Here is a 17448-nt window from a genome sequence, read left to right as displayed (position 1 = left end):
TCTTAGTTCAGCAGCTGTGCTGCCTCCTGCCTTGGAGCCATGGGGAGTTTTGCCATCTGTTTGCTAAGAAGCAAGAGTGCACCCTGCGTCCTTGCTGAGTGTCTTGACATGTTTTATCTGTGATGGCAACCAGAAATGGGCCATGCTTTTCTTGCCTGCATCTTGCCCTACAAACACACTTCATTCCTGGATGACTATGGGAGGTTCCTGGCAAGAAGCTGTGGTTAAAACTGAGTGGAACTGGAGGAGTAAGGGAGCCCTAATGAAGCTATAGAGCATCTTGAGCCAGGCATGATCTGAAAAATGAACTCACCAAGCTTTAGCTAGATTGGCTAGTTTTAAGCTGGATCAATTCCCTAATCCAGTATAGTAAGAATTGTGAGGCAGAAAAGCCCCACACTAGCTGGGGTTGATGCTGGGTTTAAGCATCTCTATAACACAGCTTGAGCACAGCTTGAGGAGAAACCCATGTTCAGGCCTGCTCATGGATTTGTTGTTGGAAAGGGTTGAGAACTAACTAAACAAATGGCAAAAGCTGTTGTAATGTATGTGCCACTGGTACAGTGGGTATCCTCACCAAGTAAGTTTATGCAAACACTTTCATGTTTATCTTAATTCACCAGAAAACTACTTTTCATCTGGAACCTGTAATTTATGAGAAGCTTTTGTCTTTAGTCTTCTCACAGGCAGAAGAATTAGGTGTAGGAAGTCATTAGGTTAAAAACTTACCTTGAATTTCCTTTTTTTTTTGCCTCTTGTCTTGGTTCGAAAGAAAATGGCCAAATGTTCAGAATAAACAAAATTAGATGAAACATAAAATCAACGTTTTCTCTTGTTTGCTTTCAATAGAAGGGAAGTCAAAATATAACGATTTTTCTTGGAAATCAAAGCTCCCTCAAACAGCTCCTTGAGTTAAATTAGAGTTCAGCACAGAAAAAGGTTTGAAGATACACTGATTGCTTTGCTTTACTTTTTCAGAAAGGGGCTCTTTGCTGGCATGAAGCTGAAAAAGAAGAAGAAAAAAGGCGAGAAAGGGTTGACTATTGCAAACAAAGATGCGCTGGGTAAGGCCTCATAAATCAATATTGCAACTGGGAAGAGCAGGTGAGGGATTATATTATATCTAATTTCACGTGAACTCATTTGAATTATGTCTTAGGGCTTAGTATTGATAAAAAGGGCGGTAAACTCTTTGACACTCCTGAGTAAACAGAGAGCTAGTTCTTTTTGCATTACCTGTTTCCTTAAGTACACCTTCAGATTCTGTGAGTTCAGAGCGCTGTATTTGGTAAAGTAAAGCAGAAATGTCGGTCTGACTCTTACCATAGAGAGATTACATGCTTTTGAAAGTTTTTTTGTGCTCTAGAGATAGATAATTCATTAATTAAACAGGGGAAGTTTAGGTTAGATATAAAGAACAAGTTCTTTACTGTGAGGGTGCTGAGGCACTGGAATGGGCTGCCCAAAGAAGTAGTGAATGTTCCACCCCTGTCAGTGTTCAAGGCCAGGTTGCACAGAGCCTTGGGTGACATGGTCTGGTGTGAGGTGTCCCTGCCCATGGCTGGGGTGGGGGTGGAACTTGATAATCTTAAGGTCCTTTCCAACCCAAACCCTTCTGTGATTCTATGATTACAGGTGTATAATTTCTCCAAAAGATCTGCTTCTTCTAGAAAACGTAAGAACACAACCTGAGTGTGCTCTGATGGCTGGATGGGCTGTCTCAGTAAAGCTGTGACCTTCACTTAGTAGCAATTCTCCTCTTAAATGTAGAGCAGATATTTTATTTTCATTTTTAACTTTAATAATTATATTTTATTTTTAATTAATGTGGGCACATCCATAAGACATGCAGAGTCTCCTATTTCTTTCCCTAACAGACCATTACTTTTCAAGCTAAGGACACATCTGCACATCCTACCTCTACCATTCTCCTATCACCACAGTCCTGCCATTCACCAAAACTGGTAGTTCAGCCACAACAAAGTCTTCACCTTCTGTAGTTTTATTTTGCAGCCAGTGATGGATTTTAAAAACATGGACTATTGTGTGTTTAATGCAGCCTGTGAATTACAGAGTTGTAATAAACCAGCCATGTGTGTCTTGACTCATTCTTGGGCAGAAACAGGAATACATATTTGTGCCATGAACATTATTTAGCTAAGAGCAATGGTCCTTACAGCAAAGGGTTTGGGCTTTTGGAACAGAGGAAACTAAAGTCCATTGAACTTCTTACTAATTATAGATATGTTGGAGTTTATTTATCTTCTGCTCCATTAAATATACTATGTTCTACAAGACAGACTATACTATAATTTGCTTCAAGTTTTCCATGTAAGCATTCAGATTTCTCTTTATTTCATATGATTCTGTTTGAATCAATGGATAAATTGGAGTCCTTCTGCTGCATCTACATCTATTTTATTAGTGTCTTTGCTGCTGATGTTTGCAACTAGCAAAAATACAGCAAACACCAGTTGTCTCTTGTCTTCACTGGGATTGGGTTTAGGAGATCTATTGTGGGGATATGTACTAGGGGAGTGTTGCCACTGAACCATTTGCATTTTCTGTTCCTGGATTCATACAAGGGGAATAATTCCTACTGGTTAGTTATGCACAAACATATATATGGTTATTGAGGGAACAAAAGGATAGCAATTCAGATAGCAAAATGTCAGGGAAATAGAGATGTAGTAAAGGGAAAAAAGCATGGCAGAGTTTACATCCCAACAGAAACAACATGGAACTCACATGGTGATGCCTGTCCCCCAGCTGGTGGGAAGTTTCATCTGATTTATCCTCAGAGCAAACAAAACAGACTACTACAAGCCTATAATCAAACAACATGCACTAGAGTAAACAGGATATGGAGGGCAGTCATAGGAACTTGATGTTACACATGCAAAACTATAGGCAGATGCCTTTGCCTCAAGGGCTGAAAATTATGCGATGCCTACATGGATACAGAGACAAATTCACCTTTCCTGTGTTCCAGGGAGGTTGGAGAAGAGCCAGTGGGGCAGTTGAGGACTGTATATGTTGTGTGAGATTGCTAGTGGAGTAACTTTGATGGAGCTGGTTCATGCGTGGCTGCCTTGAAACACAAGCAAAGGTTGTGTATGTCTGTGCCTGTCTGGTGGTTTTCCTCCCCGCTACTCAGGGGCTTGTGGAAGCCAGCTGAAAAGGAATGTTCAGACCTGGTAAGAGCTGTCCAAATGAATTTTACTGTACATGGATAGTCCATCACCAGTTTCTAAGCACCTCTCAGGTGACCATACCTTTGTAAAGAGACAAGGAAACATCACAACCCTTAGTTTAGTTTTGTAGTGGGAGCACAGTGCCATAAAATGCTTGTAGAAAATGCACTCGTGTTTCCTTTCATTTGATGCAAGGTTACCATAGGGTATTGTTAGGCAATTCATCTTTACTGTTGCAGGTACAACTTGGCAGCTTCTAGGCCAGAAATAACTGATGCACAATACAAACCACTACTGTATCACTATTTGTGATACCCAAATAATTAAATCTTCAGTTCATGCTGATGAATTCACTGCTGTGTTTCAAGTTAGGTTTTTCCTAGTAAAAATCAGAGGTGGTTTTGATTTCTTGATTGTTTTCTTCATCAGGTGATCATGATGAAAGTGCAAATCTTCAACATGGCACTCTCGGAAGACAAGAAGAGGGAGAGGAAGACCTAAAGAACAGTGATGCGTTGTCCAATGTTTTTGGATCCCTAAGCCCAAAGAGGAAAAGGTGATCCCTTGTGTACCTTACCTAACATCCTCCTAAACACCATTTTCATCCTTCTTAGGGATGATGTTGCCCTAGGATAATACATCTGCTGACAGAAAATCCATTTGCTGACAGCACTCTTCCCTTCACTCCTGCTCTCTCATATGACAGAGTGGGATGTACTTGTCAGCAGAATAGAATCGGTTCAAGACAGATTATTATCGTATGCTATCCAGTGCAGGGAGAGATTGAAATGGATGCTGAGAATGCCTCAACTGTGCTCATGAACTCTGCTAATGAAAATGATCCAAAGGGGACAGCAATCTCCATACCCAAGAGCTTGTATAATTGTTCTTTTCATACAGAGAAGGAATGGAGTCAAGTTTAATAGGATCAGCAAGAGAAATCCTTCCCATGTATGGCAGGTAGCTGTACTGGTCCGCAGATGCAGAACATTTTCCTATTAGCAAGTATACAAGAAAGACAGAGATGATCTCTGCTGATAAAATCAAGCATAACATTTCCCAGCAAAGCTACCTGCCATAAACAATGCTTGCTTAGTGATGAGAAGTCCTACCAACACATGTCCAAGTACCAGCTCTTGCCTAGAAGTGCCTAATGACTTGTTCTGTCATTTAAACAGGGCAAAGCTGATGGCCAGAATTCATGAAGAGGAGATGAAATCCCAGAACTACCAGGTGAGCAGGATGATGGCCCTTATGTGCCTGTGACATCCCCAGGCAGGCTGGACCTGAGCCCTGGAGTTTGTGTGGTGTCCTTGTGCCCCACAGATTGCCATCACCATCATTGAGGCCAGGCAGCTGGTGGGTGAGAACATTGACCCTGTGGTGATCATTGAGATAGGTGATGAGAAGAAGCAAACAACAGTAAAGGAAGGCACAAATGCCCCTTTCTACAATGAGGTAAGTGTTTTCTTTTGGAGAAGTCACTTTCTTCAATGGCTCTGGGTGGCCTCCACCACTGGTAGCTCAAAATGCAATGAACTAAGTTTGTGGCACCCTAGTGTCTGAGCAGGGAGGTCCATCCAGGAGCTCTTTGAATTTCAAGCTCAGCCAAGAACCAGCAATAGCTCCCTTGGGTTTAGCTTTGTTTGCTCTTTCTCTTCTCAAGCACTGTCCATCCCCTTCCCAGCACCGTCCACTGCATCCTGTCCTACTGCCACTGCCTCTGCATTTTTTCAATTGATCCATTTGGGAGCTTTGTCTAGACTTCCCCCTCCCCCTACAAACCTCTTTTTTTCTACCATTTCACTGTTTCAGTCTTTCCTCGACATATGTTGGTCCCAGCTGGTGATAAATGAGACCAATACAGTTGCCCAAGCCAATCTTTGTGCTTTCTTCTGCCTCCGGTGCCTTTTGGCAATACTCTCTGATGCAGGATGAGGGCCACAGGCATTTGTGAAGGGCAGTGCTGTGCAGCCATGCAAGTAGGAAAGTAGAAAACAGATCTGGGCCACAGCAGACATGATCCAGGGAGCAAGGAAAGGGTTTTGCTGTGTCCATCACTGCCTCCCCAGTACACCAAGTGTCTCATGGGGGTTTCGTGCAGTAACCCCAAAAGCTAAACCATGGTGCTGAGTGCATGGCTACCAGCGCAAGGACAATGCTGATCTGCTGTCTCCTTTCCCTGCAGTACTTTGTGTTTGATTTCGTTGGACCGCAGGTGTTCCTGTTTGACAAAATAATCAACATCTCTGTAAGTACCTCAGAAAGCTTAGCACAGTAAGTAAAGGTCATTGTTGTCAGAGTGAGAAAGAGGAGGAAAAGCAGCTGGGAATGATTTGTAGAAACATTACCCTAAAGGAATATTAAGTGCATTTTCGGGGCATTCATTGCTGGGTTGGCAATCTGCAGGGTAGAATGTGAAAATTCAGTGGGCATCATCTCACTGTTATGACTTATATCACAGAGTATGGCCCTGTATGTGTTTCTGACATAGTTTGTATCAGCACAGTACTGAGGAGCCAGCTCTTGTGAGCTACTGCTGCCTGGGGAATGTATAGTTATATTTCTCCAAGATATGGCCAGTCTTTCCAGTCTCAAATTCATTTGATAAGGATTCCAAATATCCGCTGGTGGTGGGAGGAGTGCCAGCTTCCTGAGCATGATGGGGGTGTGGGGAAATGTGTTAGAATTACCTGCTGTAAATCTGCACAGCTTCATCAGGCTCAGCAAATGTAATTGATTTATAGATAATGGAGGTGTAACACTGAGAAATAAAAAGTCATCTAGCCAAAAGCTACTTTAAAAACCCCAACAAAGTAACCTGGTGCAATGCTTATGTATGCTACTTTAAACAGAGATTCATTACTTTGCAACTTAGTGTTGGAGAATGCAGTATATCAGGGGAATAGAAAGAATAGAGGAAATATTTGTGTGTTTGGAGTGGAGAAAACCCTGAGGGGTGGAAAATCTCCCAGCACTTGCTTAACCATTTCACCTAAGGAGAAACAAAGATTGGCAGCCTCCATTGCCAGCAATTGCTCATGCACCAAATTTGCTTAATCTGTGAAAATGAACTCACCTGCATGTGGAAGCTCTAGGAAAATGAAATAGATTAGTGCTGTTGTCCATTAGGGCAGCAGTTAGTCGAGCTGCATCCAAACCCTGCATTTGAGGGGAAAATGAGATTTTCAGTTTCTCAGCACTTGCTAATTAATCAATTTTTTTTTCTTCGTTTATATCTTCCACTTCATTCCAGCAGTCTTATAGTAATGCCATATTAAAACTGAGATGATGCCCTTTTCATGCTAAACCTGTATCTCCAGTACTGAAATACTCCCCAGTTTCACACTGTGCCAGCTTGTCCTCATTAAGAAAAGCTGAAGAAAATACTCTGGTCATCTATAGAGTCAATCAGGTGTGAAAAGACACAAACCTTTAATTAGATACAATGTAGATGTGATGCTCCCTCTCTAAGAAGACCAGAGGTGTTTGCTATAAGCTTCATGCTCACCTGCTTTGTTAAATTAGAGAAAATATGATTAAAAAAAATTACTAGGAAAGATGCAGAGCATTTAATAGAAGCTGTGAGTTATTTCCTCTGTGGTTAAAAGCAATGTGTACTACAGGGAATGGAAACCCTCACTGTTTCAGTGGGAACAGTGAGCATTTACCCAAGGGCACCACATTCTAGTCCAGCCTCATAGGAGCGAGGATCTGGCGCTATGATGGGACCTGGCATCATTAAGGATTGAGGAAAAGGAGCACCAGTGCATGAAGCATTGGCTTCACACTGACTGCTCTCCCATGTGCATGTTGCTTAACTTTTAAGCTTTAATAGTAAAGACTGCTCCTTTGCCCACTCTTGATTTTTAAGCCCTAGAAACTCTTCCCTTTTGAAGTGAGGAATCACCAAGGGCAACTGAGTGTGTTCCCTAAATCACAGGGGCACAGTGGCCCCAGGCTTTTGATGGGGAATGACGTTCTGTTGCAACGAGAAACCTGAGTTTTCTGGTAGAGCTTGATGAAGGTGTCAGTGATCTTTATGACCCAGTGATCTTAAAGGTCTTTTCCAACCTATCTGATTCTATGATTCTGTGTATGTCTCCTCCTCTTGAAAAATGCACACAATGAAGTCACATGAAAAATCCAGTGCAAAACCATGGAAGTCTTGTATCCCTAGAAAAGATGCACAGGTCCAAAGCCAGGGTATGATGTCTTCCAGACTCCTGAAATGCCCTCAGAAGTTTGGTTGTTCAGCTCCAGCATTTAGATGGACCTTCTGTGGATGTGAGTCCCATGGGCTTAGTTTCTTTTTGCAGTTTAGCCAAGGTGTTAGAGACAATTCAGCGTGCTTTCAGGAGCTTTTCCACAGTCAAGAAACAGGTTTCAACCTTTTAAGCTATTCTGAAACCAGATCAGACGTATTTATTGATTTATTGAGAAATTCAGTTTCAGAGCCAGTCTCTCCTTAGAAGGTGTTGCTAGACTCTGCCTTGTTTGTAAAGTGAAGCACATGCATGTATTTGAAAACCAAGCACAGAAGTAATTAGATCCAGGAATCATGACATAGGAAAATTATTAATTAAATTTGAATTAAATTAAATTAAATTCATTACTTGGCAGGAAGGATAAGGAGACAGGCTCGCTGGGGTCTGCTTTCTTTCTCATTTACATCTATATGACTTCTTTGGTTTCAGTAATATTGTGGGGGATAAATCAGAATGAAGTCTTTCATGTGCACACTGACATTGCAAAGAAACACTCAGTTCGTTCTCCTCTGGGTGTGCTCTGTTCTTATGGCAATTCAGCTATTGCACAGAAAGTGATAAGATTTCTGCAGCCCAGTGTGAAACCATTTATGCCCCATGTGCTTATATTAATTATGACTTATTTATAACCGCCAGGATAAGTAGTATAACTGCGTCTGCTCTGAAGACACATCCATCAGATTCCTGCTGTGTATAATCCTGGGACCTGGAATGAACCTTTCTGGTTCCACCTGGATTCAACTATGTTGGTTTCTAAATTAGCATAATATTGTGTAAAGGATAGATTTCAAATGCTTGCTATATCTTCTGTGGCTATGTACACCTAGTTTTTGGATGGTGCTGGAAGTTGCTGCTTATTACCTCTGAACCCAATGGGATCTTCGGATTGCTCTTTCTTATGCTGACTGAGAAGAAAGAGCATCTTTAACCAGCCTTTTTCTGACAGGTTATGCACAATAAACTGATCGGGAGCATGCTGATAGGCTCCTTCAAAGTAGATGTGGGGACGGTGTATGGTCAGCCAGGTAAGTGGTGCCCTTTTTGTTGTTAAATGAGAGGTGAGGCAGGGAAGAAGAGGAGAGGGAGGTGTGCTGCTTTTCCACTTAGATGATTGTGGTTTATGCCAATGGATAACTGCAAGGTTTTTGGAAGGGTTGTTTTCCTGTTCGAGTACCAGAGTATCAGGCAGATTTTTGGCAAAAAGTTCAACACTGAAAACACCTTGACAAGTGGGAAGCACTTATGAAGGATGGCTTTTCTTTAGGGGGTCAGAGTAGGCAGCTGAGTGATCTACAAAACCTAATTCCATTCATTCATCACAGAGCATCCAAAGTTCTGCTACATGTGTTGGAGTGGAAGGGGTGGAGGGAATGAGAGCTGGATTGAGTGTGGAAGGAACGGTTAGGAGAGCATGAGATGAGAAGAGGAGCAATGAGAGAGAGATGACAAAAAGGTGACCATGATCCATTTTCAGAACTGTCCGGTGCCTGAAATTTGATGCTAAGAAAAGGTCACCTACCCTGGTTTTGGCCTTTTTTTTACAACCATCCAAAACCCATTCATCTTTCTCTCTTTCACAATTGCTCAGGGACCTTGTATCTTCTCAGTTTTGGGGAATGAACATATTTAGGCCACTTGTTATAGATGTCACACAGTCATGCAAAAGGTAGAGTCATTCAGGCCATCCTCTCTTCAGGGCTCCTGCAAGAATCAGTAGAGAGAAATGGCTTGACTGAAGTGAGCAGTCTGCTTCTTCCTTCGATGGCTGTCCACCCTCCTTCCTCCCTTTCTCAGCTGGCTGCCAATGTTATGCCTGGCCACAGGTCCCAGCAAGGGTTTTGCTGACAGAGGTCTGAGACCTTCAATCAGTTCTCATCAAAAAGTTGGCTTCTACTCATAAAGCCTTAATTCAGCTGCTGATATCTCACCCAGCTTTCCACTGGTCTTTAGTCACTGATGTCGATAACCATTGATGAAAGTGAGATGTTCCTGATGAGCTCTAGATCAATCCTTTGTTTGCCTTTTTGGTCACACAACAGTTTGAACCCTCTAGATGTGCCTGGTAAACAACTGTGTTTCTGCATAATCCTTCTGAAAGCACCGATGTTTGCAGTGCCCTTTCTGGGAGTGGAGAGGAGAAGTATTTGCAATTTTAGCATCCTCTATTTGAGTGTTTAAGTTTGTTCATCTTACAGGTCATCAGTTTTGTGACAAGTGGGCACTTCTCACAGACCCTGCTGACATTAGGACAGGAGCCAAGGGGTACCTGAAGTGTGACATCAGTGTGACTGGGAAAGGTGATGCAATACAAGCTATGCAGAAAACAGCTGACAGTGAGGAGCAGATTGAAAAGTATGGCAATATTTTCTTTTTTGCTGCTTTCTTCTTTACTAAGTGTTCATTGCTTGTTGCAGGGGGATTGGACTAGATGACCTTTGAAAGTCTCTTCCAACCCAAACTATTCTGATTCAGTAAGAGTCCTCTACCCTCCTTTAAGTCCTTTCCTCACTAACTTAGGGTAAATAGCAGAATAGCATTGTATACCTGGATGTTCTGATGTGCTCAGGGAGAGTTTCTGTAATCATCTCAACTAAAATGAAGGACATGTTAGGGTCACATCTCTGCAGCTGATAAGGCTGACTGTGCTCAGTGGATAAGTGCCAGGTTATCCCTGACAGAAGGTTCCTTTATCTGAAACCAGTCAAATATTTCTGAAATATTTCTGAAGAGCAGTGAAGTAAGAAAAAAAAAAAACAGAGGAAAAGCTATTCCTTCTCCTCTGTCAGATGTGTGTGCATGGATTCTTTCCATATCCTTAGATACACTCAAGGGTATTAGCATTCTCCTTGTAAAATAGAGACGTTTACAGTTGTAAAGTATGCTGCCAGCATACTTTAGATTTTACAGGAGCAATGTTTCTGGTCAGTACTGACTTACTGGACCATGCTCATGGAGTGTCACCAAGAGGATGGAGGGCTGCAGCATGTGGTCTACAAGGAAAGGTGTGAATGGGGTCATGGTGGTGGTTTCTCAAGCCCTAAGGAGAGGAGGTTCTGGGGTATTCTGTATGAAGAGGGCAGAGCCAGACCCTATTCAGAGGAACACAGCAGAAAGATGAGAGGCATTGGATGCAGGTTAGAACAAGGGAATTTCAGAACAGAACTTTATTTATTTTTACCATGAATGTGGTCAAATGTGACAGGGACCCAGAGAGAGTGGGGAATCTCCATCCTTGGAGATATTCAGAATTTATTGGAGAAGTTGCTGAGGAACTGGGTCTAACTGGGCCTGGTTCTGTATCACAGACAAGTTTGCTGAGTGATGCTGTATCATTTTCTCATGGTAACCAGAAAGTGTTTAGTGTAGATGCAGAAACAGATTCATGCACATTTTTGCATCTTCTCAGGATGCAAGCTAACTTGAGATAACAATTTTATTGGAAAAAACATCACTTCACTGTTTAGTTTTCAGTGTTCAGGAAATGGCTTCTTTATTCTTTCAGGAACCTCTTGATCCCCAAAGGTTTTCCATCTGAAAGACCATGGGCCAGATTTTATGTGAGAATCTACAAAGCAGAAGGACTTCCAAAGATGAACTCTAGCATCATGGCCAATGTCACCAAAGCATTCATAGGAGACAGTAAGGACCTTGTGGATCCCTATGTGGTGGTCATGTTTGCAGGTCAAATGGTAATTGGGATCTTCTTGATCACAATGCAGACTTTCTTTCCCATTAGCTGTGCTACAGCAGGTGATTATGCTGATATCCTTTAACTTGTAGTTTCATAAATTAAGTAATACACACATTTCTGACATCAGAAAGAAATTTGTCAGCTCTTAAATTATACAGGAACAAAGTGATAGAAACACTTAATGCCAGTTCATCTAATATCAGCCTCACAGCAGTAGGTTAGATTAAGGCAGCGGGAGGGGAAAGAAAATTTTATAGATCTGTTACTTAAACATCAGGTTACAAGACAGCAGATTACCTAGTGTGGTATTAGGTAAGTGGTTCTGGTCTACCTAGAGTGAAAAAAGGAAGCAGTGAAAGAAGAAAGTATAGTTCAGTCTGGATTTTAGGGTGGTGTATTGATTTCTGAATTATTCTGCTGTAATTCAGGACTCTTGCAGATTTTCTGTGGGTAACAGAAGAGGAAGCATTTGATTAGTCTCTGTCTCAGTGTTGCCTGGCTTCTTTGCTCCCTGAGGTCCTTCAGTATCAAACATGGTGCTACAGAGAGCTGCTGAGAGGGGCCTTCTGACTTTGGTGGAAAAGGAACATGGAGGAGCTCCAGAGGCCTGGTTCCTCTGGGCTACATCCATTAAACACCATGCCAGGGAGCTTGTCTTGATTCTTGGTGTAAAGAAGAAAATAATAAACTGGAAACAATTTTAAGCCAGCAACACTTTCTGTGTGCAAGGAAGTCTAAAGAAGAACTCCAGTTAGTCCTTTACAGATGTTTCAGACATGAGAACAAGGCACTTGGTGCTGAAAACGTGTTTTGTTGTAAATCCAAATTGGAGAATATTACATCTCCAACTAGTATGTATTAAAACAGTCAGACACATGCAGCTATCTTAGGTTTAAGAGAGGGCTGAAGAAGACACAAAAATAGGTCACTAATGTGGGTTTGCACCCTGGTATGTAAAATATTGGTTTAGAGTTTTCAGTTCTCCCCACCAAATGTGAAGGTAAAAGATGGTGATATGGGTCTGCCATCTCCTTCAGGCTACAAGAAATAACACTGGTTTCTACCTCCCTGGGACACAGGCATATGCCCAGAATGTGAGCCACAGTAATCATATTTTATACTAGATAAATTGCCTCATTAAGGTATTTCCATTGGAACATGCAGCCTGGCAGCTGTAATGAATTTAATCTTTTATGAGATGAACTGTGCTACATTACCATTACCCAGGTATTTCAAAAGCCATTTGAAGATGTGCAGTTTGCAGCAGAAATGCCAAAGTCTGGCTTCACAGATGTGCTTTGTGCACAAGGGCCCTATTCCCGCCTCTGCTGTGTGCAAGTGAGAGCTCTTCAGACATAATGTGGTCTTTTACTAGCAATGGATGGGAAAGTAAACAAGCTGATAGAAAAGCTGAAGTACTTTCAAGATAGGGTATTTGTGCTTTAAAAATGACTGGAGAGATATTGCTAAGTGCAGTTTGTGCTATACTCGTTGCCATTCTCCAGAATCTGATCCCTCTGGGGTTAAGTTTGTTGGACTTCATTTCAGGGTCGGACAACAGTGCAAAAGAACTGTGCAGATCCAGTATGGCACGAACAGATTATCTTTAAGGAAATGTTTCCTCCACTCTGCCGAAGAGTCAAAATCCAGGTCTGGGATGAAGGCAGCATGAATGATGTGGCCTTAGCCACCCACTTCATTGACCTGAAGAAAATATCAAATGAACAAGATGGTGACAAAGGTAAAGGGGAAAATGTTCCAGAATATGCCCCAAAGAAAAATCTACTTGCCTGGAATCTGGGCATGGCTAATCCCATTTTAGAAATGCCCAGAGCTCAAGCAAACATCCATAGTTTTTGTTGGTTCTGAAAAACCTTCTCTTGCTTAATTTGGAGTTATATTACATTGTGCTCTACCACTGGTCTACCACTGACTTTCTTGTTACAGGGCTGCTGCATAATTTGGTACTTTCTTTGTGACTGTGGCAATAGTCTAGTCTGTTATGGATGACTCATGTACATTTATAGATTGTGCAGGTTTCTGTCAGTCAGTGAAAGCCCAAAGTGCAAATAACGGGTAGAGCAGGCCTGTGTTTTTGATCTACCCAGTAAGAGCAAAGTGTTTAGGTAAGGCTCAGCTGGGTGTTATCACAGCCCAAGGAGGAACATGGTCAGTTATCACAGCTCAACAAAGTAACTCCATAATTTGGCAATTTGAATGTGTATCTGAGTACTTAATCAGAAAATAAAAGATAAAACATATAAACTGGGTAGTGACATGGGCTTGGAAAGAGATTTGACAGGGTGACAAAGTCTCCATTCTGCTTTTGTCATGTCTCAACCCTCAGTTTATGGGAGCAAGCTCTCTTTACAAGAGATGCAAATGCCCCAGCACTTTTGGTATGAACACCTTCTGAGAAAGAGCTCCATACTAGCAGAGTCCCTGGGACTCTGGGACAGGGCTCCTTGGGGCCTAAGAATTGCCCTCCAAAAGAGTGCTCTATATAAGGTGGTCCCCACCTGCATAGAAATGGGTCTATGTTTGGCTTTTGATGTGCAAGAGGCAAGATTTCTTGGAGCACACAGTAAGGAGTGCATGTAACACCTAACAGAAATGCCATAAAAGGTACTTTATCTCCAGGGTTTTTGCCTACTTTTGGGCCTGCCTGGATCAATCTGTATGGCTCACCCAGGAACCACAGCCTCATGGATGACCACCAGGAGCTTAATGAAGGTTTTGGAGAAGGCGTCTCCTTTAGGGGACGTCTCTATATTCAGATTGCTGTGGAGATACTTTCAGGAGGAGCCCATGAGTCGAAGTTTTCAAGTATTATCAAGGATATCAAATTGCCATCTAAAGATAAAGATTTCAAAGCACCCAAAGGAAAGGACAAAACTGAGAAAGCAGGAGAGGATCACAAGTCAGCTTCTCCTTCAGATAAGATGAACTCAACCGAAGTGGAAGTCGAGCCATTTGATGTGCTTTCAGAGGTCGGTATGAGAGAAGAGGTTGATTGACATGTGGCTGTAAACCTCCAAGGGTGGCACTGATGTGTGTATTTGGATTCAGGTCATGCAATACTGCTTTTACGTTCTTCCTACAGCTTCTACATGCCTCCATAGTCTTGGGATCTTCCCATAATAATGCAGAACAAATGGCGCATTAATGTATACCTGTAAGGCATAAAAATATTTCAAGCAGGACTTGGTTTCCATAAAACTTTGTCTCCTGTCCTATTGTCCCATATGCATCCATGTGTTCCTACTAGAAACTCATATGATCTATCTGCTAAATGACAATATGATTTATCTGCTAAATGACAGAGGGCCAATGGGGGCAGATGGCAATTATGAAGTCTAATTTCCTACATCCGAGAAAATCAGTAGTTTTCAATTGGAGTCAGTAGGGAATCACTCACATAGGATTTGTACAAATGAAGAGAGATACAGCCTAATATGTTTTATCTCCTCCTTTAACCCTGCATTGTCAATGTAGTTTTAGATTGCTACTCTCTTTAGGAGAGGGGCTGCAAATCACTTGCTCAGTCTCCACTGGAGTTTAGTGATGTTACTTTCCTAACTCCACCTGTTGTACTGAGTTACATTATGGGAAGGTCTGTGCTACGGTGCTTTGAGAAAGTTGTGCAGTTGAGGCAGAATATGTGGGCTCAGGTCCTGAGCCAGTCGTGAGCTTTGATTCTCTGCTCCATCACATCACTTTCTGGAAGCAACAGCACATTGGTGCATATGAAAGCTCCATTTTTTTTTTACCCAATAAATAGGAAGGAAAATATTCTCATAACCAATTTTCTTTCTACTTCAGTATATCATTGGTCAAAATTTTGGCTTTTATAGCGGGAGTCCCACTTCAGTGCTTAAGGCACTCATATCCTTTATTAGATCTAATTCTTGGTCTTCTGACACCAACTCTACACGTAAGTAGGAGGACTAATTATTTTTTGGTCTTGAGGCCTAGCCTTGATAAGTGTTCTTCCTTGACCTGTGCTCTGGCATTGCTGGTATGAGTGCTAGCTGAAACAGGTCAAGGAGTGTGTTAGTAGAGAAATAACGAGGGTATTTGCAAGCTAATTGTGTGAACCTGTGCCCTGGTCTTGCTTTATATACTCATAAAGCTGTCTCTCAGTTCTTCTCTGAAGAACGTGATAGAGGTGACATGAAAATAAACGTATTTCCATATAGGTTTTCCTTAAAATGGAAGAAAACCATTATTGTGAGTGTCTCAAACACTATGGTCTTAGGTGCTACCTAAATACTCCAGGTAGAGGAACAAACCCTGCTGTAACACCAACAAATATTAAAAGTGGCAAAAAGGATTTGTCTCTGGCTACTATGCCTCACTTTCAAATACAGGGTGAATTAAAGGCAACAACAGAATACAGTGATGCTTGATATTCTTTTGGTTTTAACATTCAATGATGTTTCATGCTACAGTAGACACAGTAATTGTATTACAACTCTCTGAAAAGCAGGAACTGAAGGCATTACAAATAAGGTGAAAAATGTCTCATAGAGCCTCTGAGACAACAGAGGCAAATTACCCAGCCCCACAGCACAACTTTATTGACCCATTCTGGCAGCAAGAAGATATTAGACACTTGCAATTTCCTTTCTTTATAAAGGGAGATAGATATGTGTGTTGTAGTCTCTGATCCTCAGCATTATTAGGCATCCTATACTTTGGGTTTATGTTGAAAACCATTATGGTGCAGGGAAGCTAAAGTTACTCTGGTGCTGCAATCTGTTTGTGGTGGTAGCTTTGATATGTGACACTGCTAATCCATTCACTGAAGACCTATGCCATTTTACAGTGTGTAGCAGAGGTTTTTCAAAATTAGGAGATCATGGGCTCTGTCAAAAGCTGTTTCTGCTTTGCAGAAGTAAGGGAAACAAATATTAATACACAGCTATGTTTTATTCATTGCCTCACTCAAGCAAAAGTAGCTAGTACTTATCTTGCCTAATGGGCTTCAGTACGCTGATGTCCACGAAGTGAAACAAGTAGGGTTTGCTTTGGAGAGACTGTGGCAGTCACAGTATAAATGTGAAGAGAACTCAAACCATAAAATGTATCTCCTTTGAGCTTAGTCTTTGTTTGGGGCTAATAACTTGTTTTATTGATGACTTAGGAGCACCAGAGGTGTTAGCTGGCTTCCTTGAGTGAGAGTGTGTGCCAGGGACCAGGAGGCGCTGGGTCTCCAATAGATTTAAACAGAGTCTAGCAGACCCATGAAACTCCACAAAAAGCCTTTTCACTTCTCAGCGTTTGCTAGTGCTGAGACCGTTTTGTTCCTGTGCTTACAAATTCTGTCAAAAGCTGGAAGCGAGGTTACTGGGCTATTGGTTTCTGTGCTGTGATGCCAGGGAAGGCAAAGAGAAGAGGACGGCACCCCACCCCACTTTTGGGCCTGTGTTTTAAAACACAGTGGGATAAACAGCTTGGCTTCAGTAGGCTTTTGCACAGGGCTACCATCTAAAATGTGGATACCAGAAATCTTTGTGTCTTACTGGTGTCACTGGAGGCTGAGTGTCAAAGTCTTGACTGTGAGGATGGACAAAGCCTTGATAGTACAAACACATGGGCAGTAGGTTCAAGTCATCCTGGGGAAAGCAGAGCTGGGCAAGCACCCCCCTCCCTGGATGCATTACAACGGCAGCAGTTACTATTTCAATGCGAAGAAAGACTACTGCTACACTCACTGATAAATGACTTATACCAGGATAGTGATGTTTTGTTGCTGTTGCACTAAAAGAGTGCCCTTGAATTGCCATAGACGTATAGTTTGGATGATGGTATAAGAGTATGTGAAGATGGTGAAGCCATTTAATAGTGAGGCAAAGTATGAAGTGAGGGGTAGTGACTTTTATGTAATTGGTTATGATCTAACTGGACAATATTGCAAAAGCAAAGTCACACAGGCTTATCTCTTTTTCCAATCATATCACTTTCTCAGAGAAGAGATATTACTTCTTCCTGCAAATTGTGCCTCCATGGAGTGATGTATCTATGACAGTAGCACAGCTGCTAGAGACTTACAGAGCCTCCTCTGTGCTGTAAAAAAGAGTAGAAGGTGAAATAAATGCTTTTTTTTTCTGACCCCTTCTTATCCAATAGATCTATGAAGAGAAATTTGAGGAATTCCTTCTCTTTGGGACATTTTTTGAAGCCACGATGATTGATAGGAAGCTTGGGGACAAGCCAATAACCTTTGAGGTTTCTGTTGGTAAGTGTAGGTTGGTAAGCTCTTCTCCAAAGCAGAGAGGGACTGTCAAGAGCA

At 41.9% G+C, this 17448-nt stretch overlaps 1 protein-coding gene across 1 annotated transcript in view; it reads left to right on the top strand.

Annotated features, from left to right (window-relative positions):
* The first annotated feature begins 997 nt into the window (after positions 1-997).
* Positions 998-17448, top strand: part of FER1L6 (fer-1 like family member 6) — a 54280-nt gene continuing 37829 nt past the window's right edge. Inside the window, exons 1-11 of the mRNA XM_061447569.1 lie at positions 998-1064; positions 3624-3750; positions 4373-4427; positions 4521-4652; positions 5383-5445; positions 8409-8487; positions 9658-9814; positions 10965-11151; positions 12702-12894; positions 13794-14143; positions 17286-17394. Coding sequence (XP_061303553.1) covers positions 998-1064; positions 3624-3750; positions 4373-4427; positions 4521-4652; positions 5383-5445; positions 8409-8487; positions 9658-9814; positions 10965-11151; positions 12702-12894; positions 13794-14143; positions 17286-17394 — 1519 coding nt within the window. The remainder of the gene's footprint in view (positions 1065-3623; positions 3751-4372; positions 4428-4520; positions 4653-5382; positions 5446-8408; positions 8488-9657; positions 9815-10964; positions 11152-12701; positions 12895-13793; positions 14144-17285; positions 17395-17448) is intronic.

The sequence above is a fragment of the Pezoporus flaviventris genome, unplaced genomic scaffold, assembly GCF_033815535.1.
Source record: "Pezoporus flaviventris isolate CSIRO_AGI_PZ_B2104156 unplaced genomic scaffold, CSIRO_AGI_Pfla_v1 ptg000007l, whole genome shotgun sequence".
Taxonomy (NCBI): Eukaryota; Metazoa; Chordata; class Aves; order Psittaciformes; family Psittacidae; genus Pezoporus; species Pezoporus flaviventris.
The sequence above is the reverse complement of the archived record's forward strand: the minus strand, read 5'-3'. Positions and strand labels throughout refer to the sequence as shown.